Raw genomic sequence first — 22,582 nt, 5'->3', positions numbered from 1 at the left:
TTATACAGGCCAGGACACCATCTGTTGGCACACAGTCACACATACTGGGGTATGCAATTTAAAGCAAATGACCCCTGCTTTAGAGATGCTTCTTCTATAAGTACCCTGCTATCAGCAAGCCCAGTGATGGGACCCGTCCCAGGTTTTAGGGGAACAGGTGGCAACCTCGTGGCTCTGCGCTGGCCATTCCTGGGAGCAGGGATCAGAGCTTGGCTGTTGGGGCTGTGTTCATGGTCCCGACTGTTGCTCCATCGCCCCTGCAGGAAGGTAGCAGACATCGGGACAATGCGCTGTGGGTCAGGGTTCCCCCTGCTAGGAGGCATCCCCCTGGGCTAAGACATGAAATCTCTCAGGGTGAGCATAGAACTGCATTCTGCATCACCCTTTCCCATCTGCTGAGGACACCAGGACATGCAGAGTGGTCTCATCTCCAGGCTTGACACCTAGTACACACAGGTTATAGGCATATTGTGGAGACCAGGGTTAATATTCAGCTTGCTGAAGACCAGTCTGTCTCACTGAACTGGAATACATTTTGATTGCCCCACTGGTAACTACCTCTTCCTACCTCCTTTCCGGAAAAAGAAAGGGCCAAAAAGAAGAGGAGACCGTACTCTGCAGCTGTAGAGTGCTCAGGGCAGCCTGGGGGAAAGGCTTATTCTGGTTGTGTTTGTGCTCCCCTGAGCCTAGCTCATTTGGGCCTGGGGGACTTCTCCCACGGTGGGGAGGTGGCGGTTGAAGCCTCAACCGTTCTGTCTCAGCAGCTGGGCCTGGCCAGTGGAACCCGAGGCCCTGTTCCCCAAACCAGATGCAGAGGAGGGCGTGATTCAAAAGCCACTGTGCTGGCTATATGCCATTTGAAGTCCTGTGTACATATATATATAAATACATTTGTGCTGCTGGATGTTCTTCCTCAGCCAGATAGGAAACACCTATGTTTCATGGTATGTAACTCTGGTTCACTTTCTAGACAAACACAGTAAATGGAATAACACATCTTGGTCTACTCTGAAAAAGATTCTGTGTGAAACTGCCTGAAATATCCATTAGCTGCTTTGGATCCAAGTAAATCCTAAGGACTAAAAAGACAAGTGCTTGTGTGTGGTTAGCTGGCTCGCTTTCTTACTACCCTCTCTTGTCCCCCTTCCCTTTTCACAATCCCACGACTGCAAAGCACAAACCCACCATCTAATACTGCTATATCTTGATTTCTGCTAAATAGAGTTTTCCTTTGCATGTAGCTTCACCCTAAATAAGCGTCATGGTGCCAAAAGTTTCTGAGGAATTATGTGATTCTGTTTCATATTTCCCACCAGCTGAATGCAGCTTTTCCTACTGTAGCTTTTCCTAGGTTACAGTGTTTTGGTTTCTCTCCCTATTTCTAGTCAAACTCCAGAGAGAGAGGGAGCTCAGGCATATTTTTTATCTACAGTACCTTTTCAGTTTCAGTATATAAACGTGGTACCATCTGTTAAGTCTATCAGTGATAAAGTGTGATGCATCTGATAGTGTCCAGCTTTCTTTTCATGAGGCAGATTCCATAAATCTGCATAGCAGCTCTTTTGGAAACACAGGAAATTCAAATGAAAATGCTAACTGGAATTTAGCATGTGTTTCTGTGTGAGTCATATTTTTTGTGACTCATTTGCACGACAATATGTTGCTAGAATGAGCATTGTATGAGCCACTTATATTCTTGGAAAAAACATCTGTTAGCCACTTTAAAACAAAATGAGTCTTTTGCACTGTTAATTTCTTAGGTTTCTTTTTTCTGTAGTAAGAATTTTTGCCATTCCAATTTTAATTGCATTTCTTTTATAAGCTGGAGACTTCCTTGCCATACTTAGTCAATGAAATACCAGACCCACCTGGGGTAAAAAGTGAGCTAATGCTTGCATCTGAGAAATTTAAAGAGCACATCCCTTGTTGCACCTGGCAGGTCTATGTATTTATTACATTCATACATACTTCTTAAAGGTGCAAACAAAATCAACGAGATGGCTGTGAACGTATAAAGCCAGAAGGCTAAACTGTGTTTCTAAATCACAGAAAAAAAGTGAATATCACTTCCAACAGCACCCTAAAATACCCTATCTGTTGTTTGTTTGTTTGTTTGTTTTCAATTTTGAAGTAGCTTCAATAACCTAATCAACCTCTTTTTTTCACAATAACTTTCCCTGTTTGTGTTGTTAAATGTGCTATCTGGAAGCAACATCCCTGGTGTCCCTGTGGCTCTATGGGAGCTCTCTAACTTAATGCATAATTGCTCTGCAGATAAAGAGCAAGAACTATTCTGAAATAAAACCCATCATGAGTAATACAAGAATGGTGGCACTGCTCTGTGAGAAACTTTCAGAAGGGTGCAAGAAGAGGGCAAATATACCACCATACTTTCCAAGAGGCCCAAGGCTCAGGGGACTAGTTGAGCCACAGGTGGTTGTTTTTCATACCTTGATTTGTCTGATCTTACTCTGAGCTCCTTCTGGACTTCTGCCCCGCAGAGCAGGTGGGGGCCAACCTCGCTAGACCATGAACCTGGATGCGGTGGTTTCATGTGAGCCATTTCTGGCTGCGCCGGGTGATGCTACATCTTCCCTTCGTCTGGTACCTGCCACCTCCAGCCCTCTCACCCACGAGGTTTGCATAACAGCAAACAAATCATCACTCCCTGTGCCTTTTTGCTGCCTGCTGTGACAGTCCTTTATGTTATCCCTCCCAGGAGGGATTATGTGGATCTATTTACCTGCTCTACAATATCCTTTTTGAGATAGTGCACCAAAAGTGAATGCATGGTTCCAGAGTTGGTAGGCATCAAAACTGAGAAAGAAATCTTTAGATTTCTGGTTTTTTCTATTCCTTTCTTAATATTCTTAGCATTTGATTTACTAGTTCAACCAGAACTGAGCAGTAAGCTAATATTTTCACAGGTCTATGTATTACAGCTACAAGATCCCTTTTTCAGGTGGTCACACTTAGTTCAGAGTCAACTGCAGTGTCTGTGAAACAAGATTGTGCTACCTCTGTGTACACTACTTAGAATTTATCACCACTAAGTTTCTCTGCCATTTCATTGCTCAGTCACTCAGTGCCATGAGATCCTTCTGCAAAGTTTTCTTGGCTGATTGTTTTCTGTATGTTGAATGACACTGCAAAAAATGTTGTTGTTAGATTTTCTTCCCCTTCCCAGATCTTTTATCAATGTACTGAACAGCATGGGTCTCACTTTTTAAAGACTGATAATTTATCCTTATTCTCTATTTCCTAGCTTCAGTCTGTGAGATGACTTTTTCTCTTGTCACTACACATCTTAGAGTGTTTTTTAAAGCTTTTGATGAGAGACTCTGCCAAACACCTTTTGAAAAACCAAGCAGTTTGTATCAACAGGATCTCCCTTGTCCACTGGATGACCCGCTCCTTCAAAGGATTTATGTGTCATGAGCTCCCCCTACAAGCATTATGCTTTCTGGTTGTGGCCTACATGTTCATGTGTTTGTCAATGAGATTTTCTGCTTTTTTGCCATAATATCTATCACTTTGCTTTGTATAGCTGTCACGCTGCCTGGTCTGTAGTTCCCCAGATCTCTTCTAAAGCCAGGCCTCCCAGGAAGGACATTCCACCCATGACCAGAAGTAGACTGTATACACAGTAATGTGCTTACCTTAAAAGCCAAAATGATACTTATGAAGAGGAGGATAATCACAACCAGACATGTAGGGTTCACAGACATAATCTCTTCTTTGTAGGGAAAATTGGTGGGCTGCATAAGCAAAAATAAGCAAAACACTCTAAGTTCATCTCACGAGTCATTTAAGAGCCATTCAGTTAGCGCACTCCATAATTAACAGCTTACAAAACTTCCTGTGAACTACTAAATCGGGAGCTCTCTGCACCAACAACCAGTTTCAGTCAGTTTAGCTGGAACAGGCATTGTGAAGACTCAGTTGCCAAACGTTCCCTGGAGGGCTGAGGAATTTGCATTTTGCTTTGTATGTGGTGTGGGCTGTCCTTTCTTCCATGCACACTGGGTTTGTATCTGACACAAACTAGCAAAGGACATCTCTCTGGGAGCTTTGCAGTAGGAAACCTGCCATCTTGGGCAACGGCAGGCATGTTCCGTACTTATTAACTAATCATTATACTGGCATTGGTTGCCAAAGACCAGTGGCAGCTCCTTCCAGAAAGTCAAAGCAGGAAAAGCTGTACAGCATGATCCTTTCACCTAAATATTTGATCAAAAGACATTGGGTCTATTCTGCTCTGTCTTATTCTGGCTAAATTTGGACTACTTCTCCAGGAGCACTTGTTAGTGCTGCTGAGTGCATGCCCTGTGGAGGCAAGGGTCCTACAGGGGAGCAATGTCATGATTTCAAATAAAAATGTGCTCCAGGTCCTTCTGTTACCTCATATATGAAATGGAGGTGACAGAATTAATCTTCCTACTTAGCGCAGGCTCTAGTGATTTACAGTTGTGAAACACATTAGGATCATTGGCTGAAAAACAACCTCTAAGAGTGTTTTACTGTATTTGTTATTGCTTAAAGAATACACACCCTTTAAAATGAATGTTCCAAATCGTTTTGAAATATTGCAAGGCACAAGTTCCTGTTTCAGTTAGAATAAACCATTGTTCACAGACAGAGCTATTCTCCACAAAAGATAGCTCTGCTGCAACAGTAGCTCATTATAACTGAATGCATTAGCTCCTTCCACACACAACCCCCTTTTCCCTTACAGGTCTAATTACTTAACCAGGCCAGTTCTGCATCCTTGTCAGGACAATTAACTAGACCGAGCTATAACTGTATTCTTGGCGAGGATGGTGTAAATCCAGAGTAACCCCTTAATACCCCTTATACCAGCACTCGGCCCAGTGCATCAGGAAATTATCTTTTTTTTTTGGACAGCTGCTCTTTATTTAGCGCTTCCATGAACTGTTCAGAGTGGTTAACATCAACAGCAGCTGTAACCGTTTGCAGATAAATGTTACATAAGCACATTTTCCGCTTCTTGACAGCAATGTTTCTGTTCCTGTACTGAATTTCGTGGCTGAAGTTTTTATCACGTTATCTTCTTTGTCAAGGTACAGCTTTTGTAGGAAACTAGCTTGCTATAATTCAATAAGTTGCTCTTTTTTTTTCCACAGAAGGTTATTGCTAAATATAGTGGATGCAATCACCCAGAGACCAAGAAAGCAAGAGTATATGCCAAGAAAAGATGCACTGAAGAATAAACATAAACCTTATATGCAGAAAATTTAAGTATTAATGACACAGCTTGCTCTCCTGCTTGCAGGAGGGAGGCCATGCACATGGTTAGAAGGTCCAGTCAAAGACAGTTACAGTAAAACTGCCCCTAAACAGTTTTTTTAGTACTTACCCTTAAAAAACTAGTCAAACTGGTTTGTGAATGTAATAAAAAAACTCCTAGTGAGGCTTTGGTCTTCCTACACTCTGAGTTTTGGGAATCAGTTACCAGTCAAAGACTGGATGACTGCATGCTGGGGTCTTGGCCATAACCTCACGGCCTGTTTCCAGATGTCAGCTCAGCTTGGGTTTGCGTGGGGGCAAGAGGAGGGTGGGAGAATGACCAAGAAAGTTCCTGCTACCTTAAAGAGCAGGAACATCTGCTGGAGCCATGAGCCCTGGTCAAGTCTGGGAGCAGCACATGCTGCTGAGCAGCACCTGGCCCTCCCTTACCTCAGCAGCATTTCAGATGAAAAGACAATAATTCAGCACTGAAAGCAGCAAGCCAGGAGAGCACGTGAGGAGCACATGCTGTGTTTTTTTCCCCTTCAGGCTCAGCTTTCTGTGTCTCCATCCTGAAGAGACGTGAGGTGTAAGCAAGCCCCAGCAGGGCGGTAGGTGCTGCACCCATGTGGTGGTCACCCCCATCCACAAGTGCCTGGGACATCTTGGTGTAGGGTGTGAAAACTGAAGCCAGCCCCTCCTGGAGCTTCCCAGCATGCTGTGTGGGAGAGAAAGCTTTCAGGGCTGTGATGAATAGCCCAGGGCCATCTGTTCAGCATGGAAGAAACTCCCTTTGTTTGCTAACCGGGCTGGTGGCACCTGCCGACCAGAAGATGTTAATGCTCTTTTGCTGAGGCTGGCCTATGAGCAGTCTGATCTTGACTCACAACTACAAACCCCTTCAGTGCAGTAGGAAAAACAATTTATAAAACGTGCAGCTTTTGGCAAAGAAGCAGAAAAGATGGTGGGAAGCATCTCAGCTGGCTCTGGGCTCGCCTGGTGCAGGCACCATCATGGAGCTGGTGCCATCAGGAGGCCCTTGGGATCCTCCTACAGCAGCGGCCACTCCCAAAATCTCCTTCACTCCCACAGAAAACGGGTACCAACAGTGGTTCAGATGAATCAAAGGCCCATTGCCCTCCGCTGACTGCAGTGATAAGCTTAACCACCCATGTGGGTGTATGAGGAGAGAAGAGGAATCCTGCTCCTGTGCTGGGTGTTTGCTCTCCTGTGGGGAGACCAGCAGTTGAAATCCTGCTGCTGGGAAGGCCCCAGGCACTGGGCTTGGTGCTGCAACTTCTGGGAAAAGCTCAGTGTCAAACGTTGTGCAACGTTGGATGAAGCTGGGACTGAAATATGGCTGGGTGGGAAAAATCAAGCCTGACACTGGAAATACAGGAGTGATTTTGCAGCAGGACATGATGAAGTTTTCTATACAAACAAGAGGTAGTTGTAGTGGTGTGGCACTGGCATGCTAAAGTCATAATTAAAGTGTCATTTATAACTTTGTCATGGACATGGAGAGGGCTGCATGCATAATATACCTGGTAAACTTTCAGTTTAAAAAAAATTACTGCTTATACATAGCAAAGCTCTATTAGACACTTAAAAAGAATCTAAAACTTGCATGGAAAGTATATATCTACTGCATCAATATTGTACAAATGCACAAGAAGAATAAAAAGTCCAAGGCTGAAGCCCTTTCTCATTCCCTCAGCCTGCTTGCATAACCTTTCATGTTTTCCTTCCCCTTGGACCATAGAAAAATAGACTTTAAAAGATGGTGTGGATTCTCATTCAACAGTTACAATCCTCCAAGTATCAGAATCTTACAAAACGGAAAGAAAACAGTAATGTGTCTGTAGAATTTTTAAATCTCTGCTATGAAGTTAGTAGTACTTCTTCCTTGGAATTATAAAATGGCATTAAAAATGTCAGAAAGGATATTCCCTTTCTAAGCTTTAGTTTACAGGAAAAATTTCTTTAGGTTTAATCTCTTTTACATTCTCTAGATGTTTCCCCTAGGATTTAAAAGCATGACTGATATGACCTGAATTGTTAGACAGCAGCATTGCAGGTAGTCCCATAGTAAAGCTATTTAATATACTTTGAAATTTCTTTAGATCAACTGTAATAGTCCTATACTTAAATAAAAAACAAGTTTGCATAACTCAGTTGCAGACTAGCCTGCTCTGCACCTCTGCTTCAATTCATTTCATGTACTGTTATCAGATGACAGAAGATAAAGTGTTTAATTTGAAGGCTTTAGAAAGCCCATATATCAAAGATTTAGCGGCGCTAAAGAAAAGAAATGTGCTTTAGATCAAACTGCTTTAGACCACCACTACTGCTCCGAGAACCAAAATGATTTTTATTTTACAGATGCTGGATTTACTGTATGTGAATTTTTTTGGTTTTCTAGTGACAGTGATAATGACCAGGATGTCCAACATAAACCTTAGAAAGTTTTACGACATGTGATGGCCATACAACATTTCAAATGCTAGATTTGTAACATCTACTTATTTTACATGACCCTTCATGCTGGGATGCTCTTGCAATTTATGAGAATTAAGTGGCACACCTGTGTGCAACTAGGTATTAAAAGGCAACAAAAAGTTTCCAAAGACACTTGCGCTTCTGAAAGAAACATCCAGTATAGGATGACATTACCAAATACCCTGTGAATGCAATGTTCTGTATTTTACAATTGCAACATTTTCAGCTAGGGCTCTGCCTAGCCTATTGATAGGTACTCATTTATCATCTTGCTAAAAGTACATGGAGGGTTTCACAGTAGCTTGCAACTCATCACTGGTAGACTGAAATCTGGAAGATGTGCATCAAACTGAATAGATAACATAATGCCAGATACTAGCATGGGGAAGAAGAAATGGTTAAGAACATGGGCTTTTCACCTTAGAGCAAGCAAAAAATGTTCTTCTGAAGCTGCCAAATATATTCTATTATCTAATGCACACCTTCTTCCAGATATTCAATAATGGATTTGAAGAACGATTGGGATTTTTCATTTCCCTTTCATTTCCCTGTGCTCCCTAAAATATCATTCCCCAAATTCAGAGCAGTTTTAGAGGAACAAAAACTGTAAGAATGCCAGGAAGAAACACAACCCTTGCTTTCTGCCTACCTTGGCAGACCTCTGCAAAGAGGGTGAGGGCAAGATGACTCTAGGGTTTATTTATAAATCATCAGGAGGGATCACACCCAACTGGCATAACTCAGGTCTCACTTACAGGGACAAGGGTATTAACCACAGTCTTGCTGTAAACGTGGTGTTTGAGATGACAAACCTATCTACCATGAATTTTATTAAAAGGTAGGGAAACAAGTCCATGGGTACAAGCCTGTTTATCAATATTTGAGCGCCAGCACTGCATTGATGGCATTGTGGCTAAAAATTTGAAAAGCTTGTTTTTAGTTTCATTTCATTGTGTGTCTCAGTACCTGATATCAGTGGATGTGATCTTCACTGCTCCCTTTCGCTTTTGGTCCCTCAGACAGAGTGTATTTGCTCCAAGCCAAATGCAACAACCTTTTGCCAACTGATGTGGCCCTTCCAGGTAAGGGTACGAGGGGTTCCTGCTGAGCCACTTGTGCTTGGGGACACAGCTAAGACACAGCTCCAAAGCAGTTGCAGAACAGCTTCAGACCAGCTTCAAAGCTTTGTTGAATAGGTAACATTAACTGTACAAAATTCATCGCACCTCTTGGTACTTTTTGCCAATCGCTATCCTCCACTGTGAATGTAAAATAGAAAGAACTCCTTGTTTCTAAATCAACTTAACTTGGACTAGCTTTTAGCTACTCATTATTATTATGCCTCTCATCTAATTTAAACAGCTTTTTAATACCTCACTATTCTGCATATGAAAACTCAATGGTATCACCTCTTGGTCTCCTTTCTCAGCAAACTAAGGAGGAAAAGCTGATTGTGTCTTGTCATACTACGATATACCCAGCTTTTATATAGTTTTTAGAGGAAATTTTCTGCATGTTTTCTGACTTTTAAGTATTGTTCTTTACAACATAAAGACACCATAAATAGACAGATGAAACCTATGTCACCAACTGAGAATGGAAGTCTCCTCTCCATTACTATTCATCGCTGGTTTTTAGTGTCCACAAATCCCATGAACAGTTTTTGCAAATAGCAAAAAACCCTGGGAACTCTTGTTTTGGCATTTAGTTCCTTAGACTGCTTACAAAGTCACTGCATCCCAGGTACAGTTGCCATACTGTATGCTCATCCGTATTCCTCATATTTTCACATTTCTTTGCATTTAGCAACGTAGCACACATTAATGATCGAACTCAGGTTCTCAGTCAGTCTAGCTCCCTCTGATTAATGGCTCCATCCTTAGCGTTACTTACTTCTTCATTGATCTCTGTGTCAGCCACCAGTTTTATTAGAAGTGATTTTGCTGGGAAAAGTCACACGTACTGCTTCTGGGGAATGCAGAGATGTGCTCACTTTGGGCAGTGCAGGGATAGCGCCTTTCAGAGGGTGACCCAGAACAGGTAGGTTAGGCTCCTGCTTGCAGCCTCCCGCTAGAGGACTCGATCCCTCTAGACAGTGAGCCTGGGGAAGCTTTCCCAAGGTTGATGTTAGCCTTCGTGAATGGCCTCGTGGGTACCAAGGTTATTAATGGAAGTCAGGAAGAGCATGAAATCTATTGCCAATTCCTGGAGACCTTCATCTACCCAAAATAGAAACTTATTGGCAGATGGTCGGCTTGACCACAACCCTTTGTAGTCTGCCAGCTAACCTCTCCTAATCTATTTGATACATCCTTTATTGATCCAGTGCTTTATTGTTGCTCTGAGCATCATGCTGCGAAGTCAAACGTCTCACAAAAGTCTATTATGCCTCTGCCCATCTTTATTGACAAAGCCAGTAATCTTGTCAGTGAAAGAAAATGAGTTTGCCTGCAGGACTGATTTTCCATGAAACTGTGCTGGCAGTCATTAATCATATTCCTCTGGTCTAATCCTTTATCAATTGACTCTCCTCTCAGCCCTTCTGCTATTATTCTGCTTGGTAGCAATGTCAGGCTAATCAGTCTATAATTATCCTGGAAATCCCCCTTGCCCTTTTGAGCACTGACAGTTTAGCACTCCTGAAGTTTTACAGCATTTCATTACCAGTCTGGAAAATGATTTACAACAGCACGCAAAGATGTGTCCAACCAGAGATTTTAACACTCCAGAGCAGGAACATGGCTCACAAAGTGCTCTGCTGCACCCTTCCCAATACCTTCCAAGGACTGCTCCTTGTATTTCTGCTACAGAAGGCCCTATTATTTTTTTATCTGTGGGAACGGCAGTGATGTTTTAGCAGACATTTTGAGAGAATCAGCTGCTCTTTGCCCTTCTAGTGAGCCGGCTCCAGATGTGACACCAGGTTTTCAGAAGAAGAGCGGGGACTTTTTGGTGCTTATCTCCCAGTCTGCTCCTGTCCCCCTCACGTTCTCGCACAGTGAGCAAGACTGAGTAAAACCTGGTTACGATTCATGCTCTGGGAAGGGGGGGGTGTACCTGCAGCCACACAGACACTTGGGCTGCCACAAGAGCAGGGCTGGCACCGCTGCAGAAGTGAGGGACTGCAGGCGAAGGATGGGCAGGAGGGCTCCGGCCAGTGGCAGTGCCAGCTTCAAGCACTCGCCAGGTGATGGCCGTAATTTGCTCTTTTCCACTTGTATTTCTAAGAACCTTTTGAATTATTCCTCTGCTTCTCTTCCAGTGTACCATCAGCTGTGAATGCAGGCAGGTATTAAATAAGGCAAAGGATAACAGGCCCCTGATGCATCCCAGCTCCCGCTGGCTTGACACATTGCCTCTTCCCGCAGATTTGTGTGGCTACTTATCTGCCTGCTGTTTCTCATTACCTGTTATTTATACTGCCCTAGCTAGTTTTCCATCCACAAAACAAAGTTCACAGCCAAGCTAATCTGTATTTAGGTTCTCAAGGCAGATTTTCAGAGACGGCTGCACCGTTGGCTTCTCCAGAGCTCTGCAACTCCCCCTGAACCCTGCTGGACATGGCATGTGGTCCTGTGATGAGACAAAGGTGGGTGGGCTCTTGTCTTTACTTTAGGTGCTTGCAATCATATCTTGTAACCTTATGCAATACTGGTTATGGATGTTTGGCCAAAGTAGACCATGGCAAGAAGGAAGCCTCTAACTGACCCTAGGTCAGAATCCAAAAATATTTTCTAGCAAAACCAAACCTACATTGAATCAAACTCCTGCCTAATGAAATCTGTGTTAAACCCACCAAATAAATTAAAAAGAGCAACAAATAGCACCCAAATAAGCCACTGGATATGAACATGTCCTGGTTTTGGCTGGGATAATTTTCTTAATAGTAGCTGGTATAGGGCTGTTTTGGATTTAGGATGAGAAGGATGTTGATAACACACTGATGTTTTAGTTGTTGCTAAGAATTGTTTACACTAAGTCAAGGACCCTTCAGCTTCTCATACTGCCCTGCCAGCAAAAAGGTGGGGTGGGGGGTGGGGAAGCTGCACAAGAAGCTGGGAGGGGACACAGCCAGGGCAGCTGACCCAAACTGGCCAACGGGGTATTCCATACCATGGGACGTCATGCACACTATATAAACTAGCAGGAAAGCTGGCTGGGGAATGCTGCTTGGGAACTGGCTGGGCATCAGTCATCGGGTGATGAGCAACTGCATTGTGCATCACTTGGTTTATATATTCCAATTATTTTATATTATCGTTATCATTATTATCCTTTCTTTTTCTGACCTATTAAACTGCCTTTATCTCAACCCAGGAATTTTACTTTTTTTCTGATTCTGTTCCCCCTCCCAATGTGTCGGGGGGAGTGAGTGAGCAGCTGCATGGTTTTTAGCTGCCTGCCGGGTTAAACCACAACAGAACACAATAACTCTGAATCCAAAAGCAATTACTTATTACCTGTGTCTTGCAATATGAGTTTCATTCCAAACGAAGTGGTGCTGAGAGCTTCCACAACACTGTAAAACTCCAGAGCTCTGCACAAATCTTGTAATGAGTTAGTAATGTAACCTTGCAAGGATGTTGAATACGGACTAGCTAGGACTGAGAGGACTTTTCAAGGACTGCATAGGCAGTCAACAGGAAACTGCTGGCTAGAAATACAGGACAAACAGTGCACCTTGCACAGTCTTTTTCCCCCCAAAGCCCCCAAAGGTTTGTGAACATCAAGTGATTTACCAGCTGGCGGAGGTAGTCCTGAATTGTGCTGGGATAGACGAGTACACTGATGGCAACCAACGTGTTGAGAGCAAAGTCAAAGATCTGGTAACAGAAGAAAGGGATGATCCAAGCTGCATGTTGCTAAAAAAGAAATAAAATAAAAACTCATCAGCCACAAGTTAAAATAGAAGGATATATGTCTTTCTGCACTAAAATCTAAGGAATATTTGACACAATGCAGTGTTAAATCAGCTGAAAGAAATATGACATTCAGCCAAAAGGGTTGGCCAAGCCAGTTTGGCTGCTGTAATATATGTGGTGTAAGTCCCACAACTCACTATACTAGGACATTTAGAAACCACGCAATACTTTTTCCCCCTAATTAATAGGGTTAGTTATGGGACAAACCACAGGCTTGGGAGTTGAATGGGAAAAAAAAACCCTTAACTTTGGTAGGTACAAGATTCAGTTCTCTGAATTCACAGTTTGCCCAGAGCTTACTCATATTTAAAACTGCAGACAATCAACACAACTGGGCAGTCTTCCTGCCTGCAGCACAGCGTCCTGGGGTACCACTGATCTAAGCAATCAGTTCTGCTGGCTCTTTGACTTTTTTTTTCCTCTCAGTTTTCAGCTAAACAACTAAAGAAATTGTTGGAAAGCAATTTTCTTATTTTTGTTTCTACAGAGTTGTGTAGTTCACTTGATTCATGTCTTCACCGAATATAATGAATTACCTTATATGCGCCATATGTAGCCATTGCACAGATCAGAATCATAAGAAGAGAAATTGCTGTGGCAATGCACATATCTGGAAGAGAAACACATAAAAATAATAGCAATAAATTCAGAGCTTGGTTCAGTTATTTTGCTATCTACGTCGTGCAGAGCATCTCAAAGGGCAGGGTGGGAAGTGGGTGGAGATGGGGTCAAGTGCATCATTCACCCATTGCTGGAGGAAATCTCTGGCTTTTGTGGGAAATCTCCTAAATATGAGAAGCACAGACAGTGATAACACCATGCAAGCCTCCGCAGCCTCTATGAGTCTGTGGAGATGCCATGAATGGTTTAATTTTTCTGAGGATTCTCAAAAATCAGGATCAGTCTTGACAAGAAGACTACTTTGCCGGTGATGATGACATCTGTAGTCAGAAAGTGTCTGCTTTTCTGCACTGCAGGTTGTTTTTGTACTAATAGCTGCTGTATACGGTTGCTCATATATCTCTAAAAACTCTGGAAAAGGAGAAATGAATTTTTAAAAGCAAAACTGGCAGGTAGAGGCATCTTAGAGCAGAAATAACATCTTGAAAATTTTCATTTCAACCAAGAATACTACAGAGATATAGAGTTATTAATGAAAATGTATACCTGTCAGGAAAGGTGAAGTAGTAAAGGCAGGAAAATATTCTTTAAGGTTTTGATTGGAGTAATTACAGGACTCCTATCTTTTTATTCTATTGCCACTCAGCTTTCAATTAACTTTTCAATAGAGGTAAGAATTTCCTAAGCCACGAACAGCTGAAAGGAAATCCTGGGGCAAAAATTACGTATGTTTGGTCTTTTTGTATACACTTCCCTTGATATTACAGGTCATAGTCAGGATATCAGAAGCGTGTTTCTGAACTCGACCTTATAGTGAGTTTGGGAGTGCAACTGAACATTGCAACCACTTTTCTGAGGCTAAGCCAGTGCACAAAGAAGAGAGAGGATGTAAGGTATATAGGATGTGACTTTAGAGATCCCACCTCTGTCGGTATTTTTGAGGTACCTGCTGTTCACATTGCTGTCACCAGGTGCACTTAAACTACCTGCCTTGATGAGGCATTTGGTGGACTTGAGACACACAAATCCATGACACTGTTCAGGCTGTTCACTACCCATCACTGCTTGACTCTGGAGGCATTCAAAGCGTGAAGATGCCTCCATTTGATCACAGAGTTGCCACAACATCTAACTCCAGCACATGATGAGAAGCACTAAACAGCATGGGACAGTCCCACCACCTCCCTGGCTGCATCAAAATGAGGTTCTGTGTAGGTGTTCCGGAGCCTTCATCAAAGACCATGAAAGGTCCTGATTTGGTAGCTGTGGACAGGTTTCACCTACCACCACCAGGCAGCAGTGCACGTTCACCCAGGTCATGCCTAAAGAGGAATGACAGACACTAAGTCTTGTCTGTCATTTTTTCCAGCCTATCAGTGCAATCATCCATGTAGAAGACAAAGGACCCAGTCCTTGATCCTCCTCCGCCAGAGGGAACACAAACCTTGCACTAGTGCAGAGCTCCTGCCGGCACTAATGCAGATTTCTGCTGGCCCTTGATGAAGAGACAAACTTAAGACTTGTGAAGCTGATGGAAAAATGAACAAGAGGAGGCTGTTGCTGGCTAGTGAGGGCATCTCCAGAGGGTGCTTATGTACGTTGGGCTACAGGCTCTTTGGGTACCGTGCCTACCAATGGCAGGATTAAGGACCTGGGAACCCAGGCCTCCCCTTTTCCAAGACATTGCCTGTGTCCTGGATTTCAGGTTTCTTGCTTTCTCTCTCTCATCCCCAGATTTTGTCCTTTTGATTGCATAGGGACTCAAATGCAGCAGAAGAAGCCCTATTGCAGGCTACTTCCTAATTTAATGGATGGGCCCCTTTCCTGGGCACTTGGAGAAGCACATTTAAACTGCTGTAGTCTGATGAGGGTCTGGAATCCAGATGTCCTTCCTCACAGTGCAAATGCTTGAATCTTTGTCTTATTGTCAAAATAAGCAGATCTCACCCAGGAGAGGCACCAGCACCCAGCTCTGGCGTTAGCTGCACCCCTGCGCTCACTGCTTCCTAGCTGGTGGCTTTATGCAGCTCGGCTTGTGGGTGCTTGGAAATGCCATTGGGAGGCAGCTGGGCTCCCTGCTTATAATTCAGGAGGGGATGACATCTCAGTGCATCCCAAATTGCTCTTCATCCCAAATTGCTCTTCAGAGGCACCGCCTTCTCCTCTTTGACTGCGTAGAGAACCCGAACATTCAGTGCAGGGATCTGAACTGCATTGCCATGACAAGTCTCCAGCTTTTTAGGAGCTGTAAGGGTGTGCCGTGCTTGTTAGAGGTGATCTGAATTCTGCCCTCAAGAGGAAGAACCACCCACAAAACAAACCCGTACTAATAAAAGGTTCCGCAGCCTCTTCAGACACTTTTGCCTATGTGGTCATTTACTCTGGCTGCCCACAAACATCCTGTGAAATCAAAATTATTTTGAATAGACCAGGCACAATCAAGGTAATGAAAGAAAAGGAGAGAAGTGGAAATGGCTGCCTATAGCCACTAACCTCAATTGAACCTCTTGCAACAGAGGCTCTTGGATCAATATTTTTATTTTAACCATCAGTTTGAAGGCATTGCTCATGTATTTATTCTGCCCGTTCTTAATCCCAGTCACCTACTCACTGCATCCAAGGGGAAGCTGCTGTCATTGTCATTTGCAGCAGATGCAGCAGTCACAGGCCTTGCTTTGCTTGTGACAGCGGCAGTACTGGTTTTCAGCCAGAGCCCAGCAAACTGCGATAAACTTGACATTGAAGCTCTGGTCTGACACACTCATGCTCCCCTTCTCCCGTGTCTCTCTGGCTGTGCTCTGTTGTGCCAAGTCCTAGTTGGCTCAAGCTGGTTCTTTCTCATTTAAGGCTTCATTGGTTTTTTTGAGCTGTGTCGGCTTCAATTAATCAGAATGAAACTAGATATGTAGCACATTAAATGAGAAGCTAACAGGGGTGTGTGATATTTTTTTCCAGCCATGCTGTACTGTCCATGGCATTCATGGCTAGAAGGGCTGTACTTGAACCACCACAGTGGTTATACAGCCTATTGTCCTAGATGGCTTTTTGAGTTTTCTGCTTGGGTTTAAAGAAACCAGTTGGCTTTTTTCCTCTTATACCTTGCAGTGAGATTCTCCCTTCCTGCCGCATTGGGGAGAAGATTCTGCTGGGGCTGAGCAGAGCTCCTGCCGTGGGGCACTTGCACGCATGGCAAGCTCTGCAGCTGGAGCTCCCTTGAACCCATCTCACAAGTATTTCTTTGCCTTCCCCTCTCCTCTTGCAGAGGAGGCTGGCGGCGGGTGCTGCGGGGACAGGGAGGAGCAGCCAGTGAGGCCAGTCCCTGAGCCAGGGCCTGTGTAGAGTGATGGAGACTTCAAATCCTCCAGCTCATCACCTGCCCCAGCCCTGGAGTTAATCGCTGGCTCTCAGCTCCGACAGCAGGGACCAGAAAGCTGCTGATCAGCAGCCTGCAATCCTCAGGCAGTTTTGCCCACCCTTCTAGCCTTGTTTATCCAGCAACCTGGCCTCCTTACTGCCAGCTAAGGATTACTGCCTCAATCTCTCCTCTGGGCTGCTTGTGCAACCTCAGTGCTGCTGCTGCTGCCAGCCGCCATGCAGCCTCCTGGGTCACAACCCATGCGGCGGTGGCATTCTCTCTCTGGCATAGGAAGGAGGCCAATGAGAAGGAAAGAGTTTTCTGCACTTTAAGCCCAGCTGATTTACTCCAGAGGATAAGACTAGAGGGGAAGATGCAGCCCTGAATATGCTATGCTGGGGCAGGGATCTAGATTTTTCACCCTCCCTGTGACATGGGGCTCATGGAGTGGTGGTAACGGATTGGGGCAGGAAGGGTACCTACTCCACTACTTCCATTTACCCCACAACAGAATTCCAAGCCTGCTATCTGTAGGTTTCTTGAATTTTTTTTCTATTTGAATTAATCTTTTTAAGCCCTGGATGCATGTCATGTTCAGCAGAGAGACCATCACATTATCCTGCCTTGCCCTGAGACTTCTGCTCGTCTCGTCTGCCCATCCCTGAGCAGGGACACAGGCAGCTTTTGGCCTGAGTTGCCGACATTGGTGTCAAAGTTCCCCTCAGCTTCTATAGAGCACACATAAAATTTCAGTCCTTGTTGTCATATGGCTTATGAAGTATCACACACATCTGTGACACTGTGAAGGCAGTAAATAAAACCAAGCAACACTCACTGCTTGTTTGGGCTGTTGACGTGTCAGGATCATGGTCTGTGTATCTGGAGAAGCTGAGCAGGAGGCTCAGGTGAAACCCTCTGGGAAGTCAAAATGATTTATAGGGCTTTTCCATCTCCTGCCCAGAGATTATTAATCTTTTAACAGTAGCAGTATTACATTGGGCAGCTTACACATTTCTAATTTTTCCTAGTCCAGCTTCTTGTTCATGAACTCCCTCAGGCCCTAAGGAAATAATAAAAAGAAAGATGAGACTAAATGGGCTCAGCTGAATATCCAGCACAGGAGGAAGCCCAGCATTTTCCCCGGCTCCCAGATGTACATCTTGGAGAGCCAGCCAAACCACACACACTGGTGTCTTCCAGTACCTCCATCTGCCACATGGCAAGTCTTGGCAGACTTTTTTCCCCCTTGTTTCCTTTTCTAGAATAGAAGGGAAAAGCTATAACCTACAGGTTTTTTTAAGTGCTCAGGTAAATCCTTTCTCTGCTTGATCAAACAGGCATTTTGGAGCCTCTGGTAATGCCCTGGGAACCATGCTAAATCCTGAAATTAAGGCTGAGCAGCCATTCACAGAAGAACTGATGCTGCACCAGCATTTTCCAGCAGTTTGCACTAGACTGGCTCTGGTTCTGCACGTGGCAGGAATTTTTCCTACTGCTGGAACAGAAAAGTGAAAATTCTCCATAAACCAGGCCTGAGCCCAGCCAGAAATAAATATGAATACAAGTATTGGGGGAATACTCTTTTCTTGGAAGTCAAGGGAAATCTGTCATGAACTTCAGGTTAGCCATAATGCCACTCCTGTGACTCAGCTGACAAGTTTATCTCCAGCTGACATTTTCAGATCTTTTATGAAGGAGCCTATTTGAGGAGGGAGGGAAAGGGCAATTTTATATGCAAACTCTGTGTCTGCATTTTTTTTGTTTGCTATAGATAGGAGCATCAGAAGTAGTAATGAGAATAACAGCTACTAGTACTTCCAGTATTATTATTTGTCAACACAAGTACGTATAGAGAGCAACTTTGGGACCTTCATTAGCATAAAAATTGATGTATCTTCCTGTATTTCACACACATGGTTTCACATCTAAGAATTTCAGCATGTGCAGCTAGCCTGGGAAACATTTCTTCAAAAAAGACAAATAAAAGTAGGACAAGAGAAGAGCATGTGGAAGTTTGTCTGATGTTTTATCTCATAAGAAAACATTTCCTCAGATTTGAACAAATATAGTCATACTTAAAGAAAAAAAAGAAAAAAAATTATCTCCTGCCAGCTATTTCCAGTAACTATAAAAGCCAGTAGCTTGATTCAGCTGCCTTTACTCAGTAAGGCATTAAACCGGAGGGAATCAAAGAATAAAAGGAGACATTAATTCAAATGTTCATTCGTAATTTAACTGCCTGTGAAATGTTCCCTTTACCGAATGGAAATGAGGTTGCTTGGCCCACAAGCCATCCTTTTACAGTCTTGCATGGTTCACTTCAGAAGCCTCGATAAAAAAAATATAGAAAATACAATTTTCAAAGTGTAGATGGAAATCCCCAATGTACTTGATCTGACAGCTATTGCATTACAAAACAGAATTACTATTTTAAAGCCTTGGGCACTGGCAGGCCTCTGATGTCGGCTATATAAAACCACACTGACAGACAGTCATTACCAAGGTTAATCTCTGAGAATTAGGACAAGGCAGTCAGTTTTAATATGTCAGAATCAGCCAGGAGCCCATCTGTATGTACTATGGTCCTTACTTTCTTAAATCCAGTTATATAAAAAGATTTTTAGTTGGAAGTTGTAGGTGGTTTTCCAATGAAGACACAATAAAGTAGCAGTTGCCCCTTATTATTAATTAAATGTAGACCCTCAAGGCATACTTGCACTAAAGACCTTGTGGAAATAAGCATCTCTTAACTGATACCCAGCAGATCTGAAACACCATGGATGCAGTTATTTTTCTCACATGTGGGGCTATTCCTTTTCCTACTGATATTTTTATTGACTTCAGTAGGAATGAGGAAAGGACTTAGAGCCTTTTGCTGTGGATGAGTGTGATTCTGAGCAGCAAGACACCAGTGTAACTAGCAGGAGACCTTGTTTCAGATTACTGTGAGAAATGTTGAATGTAACAATCTTGTGAGCAGAAATGACAATAAACAGACATTTTTATGAAAATCACATTGAGGGAAAACTTTTCTAGCTATGTATTAAACGGTTAAAGCAAATCAACAAACCAAACACCACCAAATAATTTGAAACAGCCATGGAATTAAGAAATATTTGTGAAAGACAGGAGGTTTTTGCAGGAGGCATACATGGCCTGGCTCACCTCTCCCTGAAACTCTGTTGGAAGATTTTCTACGATGCCTTTTGGTGAGAGAAGGAAGCAGGTCTGTGTTATCACTAATATGCCTATGGCTATCCAGTTAGTATTTATACTTGCATCTATTACAACAGGTTTGTGCAAGTCATGCCATGTGCACACGGGGGATGAGTAAATATGTACAACATGAATAAACACATTCAGCCAGTTACATAAATAGCAATATGGGTTCTTATGCGTGTGCAGGCACTGCGGAACGTGGTGCTGGGAGGTGCAGAGACTCATAGGGACACACTCCCTGTGTCTTGCAAAATCTCCCTGGGGCTTTCAGCATCATGCTCAGGGATAACATCTCCATGTCAAGGGCTGGCTCTGCCCCTGCCAAGCCAAGACACAGCAGAGCAGATGGATTACTAATAGGTAGCAGATAAGGTTACTACTCTGTAACCAGTTTGAACTGTGCCGTGAATACACCTTTCACAATAAAAATGCATCTGTAAGATACCAAGGTGAAGCAATAATTAAAGGACAGTAATTACTGAAATGATAGGACAGTTACATAAATGCTGGGGCAATGAATGCTAGTATTTAGGCAGTTTGTACTTACTGGCATCATCCATAAATTCAAATTCACCCCCTAACTCAGCACTGGTTAGGTGGTACTGGTCAGGATCAGTCAGGGCGCTCAGCAGAATCAACAATACCACCGAGTTGATAATCTACAGAGAGGAAAAAGGGAAAAGGGTCTGTGAAAGTAATCCATTAAAAACCTCTGGGCAGCATATACCCACCACAGTCTATGCCAGCTATGCCAGAGGCTGTTTTCCAACTGTACAACTGTAGTATTTAACTAACACTGCACTTAATTTCTTTGGGTTTGTGTAAGCAGGACCTATTTTTTCCCCAAGTGGTGGCAGGAAAATGAAACAAAATGTGGATTACCTCTTTTCGTTCCGACTCTCCCTCACACCATCAGAAAAGCTGTTGCTCTTTCAGATTATAAAACATATTAGCACATCCACTTCAGTTTGTTCTGTTGCAAAAACTAAAATCAATTAAAACCAATCATTTTGAGATTATTACAAATGAGTGCTGTAGTCAAGGATTATTAGCATGGTAGAGCTGGAATTTGGGACAGGCCCTGTGAAATTGCTAGATGATCAGAGGAGCTGATTTGCTGGAAGAGGCTGAATTTTAAGAGGCCATGAGTGATGAGCTGATTACATGAGCTGCTAAATCAGGAGGCCTTGGGGGGGATGGGACTAGGTGGCAATGTGAGCCCAATGTCTGATGCGCACATTCCTGTGTCATATGGCACAGAGAGACATTCACATACACTGAAGCCTTGGCTATGAAATGCAATAAGTGAATAAAATGCAAGAATATAGTGTCAAGTGATTCAGTAGAAGTGGATTGTCAAGCATCAGCTATGAGAGGAATGCAGAGGTAGCCAAGAGATATTTTAAAACAAATCTGAACAAAATGCTCATATCACTTTGAAGTGAAGAGGGCTAATTGCAGAAAAGAAGATTGCTCAGCACGAAATAACACAGCCTGGCTAAAAGATTATTCTACAGAACTAGGAAGATAACTGATGAACAGGGAAATGGAGAGAAGAAAGCTGATAATAGAGTATGCTGGGAACGATGGATTTTTATTGCTTTGGTTCTCAATTTGAAGTCATCCTAATCTGATCACAGGTTACTAACAGCAACAAAAAGGTGTAGGAACACAGGCTATTATAAGACATAACAGGCTAGAGAATTTCTTGGGTAAGATAAATGCTTTGTGAAGGGCAAATTCCGTCATGTTTAGCTGATACCAGCTCTGCTAGCAATGATCTTTGAAAAACTGCTGACAATAGATTGAGTTCACAAGACGGGGAAAGAGCAAGCACAGTTTATGCCTTTTCAAAGCAGGAAGGCCATGTAAAGAATTTCTAGCTAGATTGTGAGATTTAAGAATAAAATAAACCTAAGAACAGACAATCAAGCAGTCTCCCCATTAGCACTTCAAATTTGCATGTTTATAACCAACAATCACCATGGGCTTGTCAAGGACAAACTGTAATTAATTCATCTTTTTTTCCTTCTCTGACAGGCTAAGAGACCTTGTGGACAGGGAAAAAGCAGTATATATCATCTCTTTGCATCTTAGCAAGCCTTTTGACATTATGAGATTCTCATAAATGAGCTAGGAAAACCTGGTTTGGTTGAAAGGTGAATGCACGGCCAGCTGGAGAGTTGTAATGAAAGAACAGTTGTCAAGGATTCAGAGCCAGTGTGGAAGGTATATTGATTAGGGTTTTCCAGTATCGTTGAAAGACTTGGTATTTCAAGTCACTTGTGACTTGTACCTTTCTTTAATTTGCAGACAATGCCAAGCTGTAAGGACTTCAGGAGATAAGATTAAAAAGGTTTTGATCAACTATGGCAGAATTCAGACAATAGAGAACAATTCCGTACCAGCAAGCATAGAGCATCACATTTGTGACAAACTGCAGAAGAACAAGAGGAGAAATAACTGAGTAGGTAACAGTTCCTCAGAAAGGAGTCTGGGTATGACAGTGAATAAACTGAACGTGACTCAGTGCCATCCCATGAGCTCATCTTTGCAGCTACATGGTGGTGGGCAGTACTGCAGAAACTCAGGTATTAGATGCACAAGTCATCCTCCCACTCGTCCTCCACAGGGCCTCTGCAGAAAGAGTCCAGTTCAAAGTCCTTCTAAAATGTACCAAGAAAAACCCTGGGGAGGATCCTGCAACAGAACAGAGCGT

At 43.2% G+C, this 22,582-nt stretch overlaps 1 protein-coding gene across 1 annotated transcript in view; it reads right to left on the bottom strand.

Annotated features, from left to right (window-relative positions):
- LAPTM4B (lysosomal protein transmembrane 4 beta) overlaps window positions 1–22,582 on the bottom strand; it is a 62,853-nt gene that overhangs the window by 25,610 nt on the left and 14,661 nt on the right. The window contains exons 2-5 of the mRNA XM_075023659.1: window positions 20,411–20,522; window positions 13,205–13,278; window positions 12,486–12,608; window positions 3,660–3,758 (exon numbers count right to left, since the gene is read on the bottom strand). Coding sequence (XP_074879760.1) covers window positions 3,660–3,758; window positions 12,486–12,608; window positions 13,205–13,278; window positions 20,411–20,522 — 408 coding nt within the window. The remainder of the gene's footprint in view (window positions 1–3,659; window positions 3,759–12,485; window positions 12,609–13,204; window positions 13,279–20,410; window positions 20,523–22,582) is intronic.

The sequence above is a fragment of the Buteo buteo genome, chromosome 3 (assembly GCF_964188355.1).
Source record: "Buteo buteo chromosome 3, bButBut1.hap1.1, whole genome shotgun sequence".
Lineage (NCBI taxonomy): Eukaryota > Metazoa > Chordata > Aves > Accipitriformes > Accipitridae > Buteo > Buteo buteo.
The sequence above is the reverse complement of the archived record's forward strand: the minus strand, read 5'-3'. Positions and strand labels throughout refer to the sequence as shown.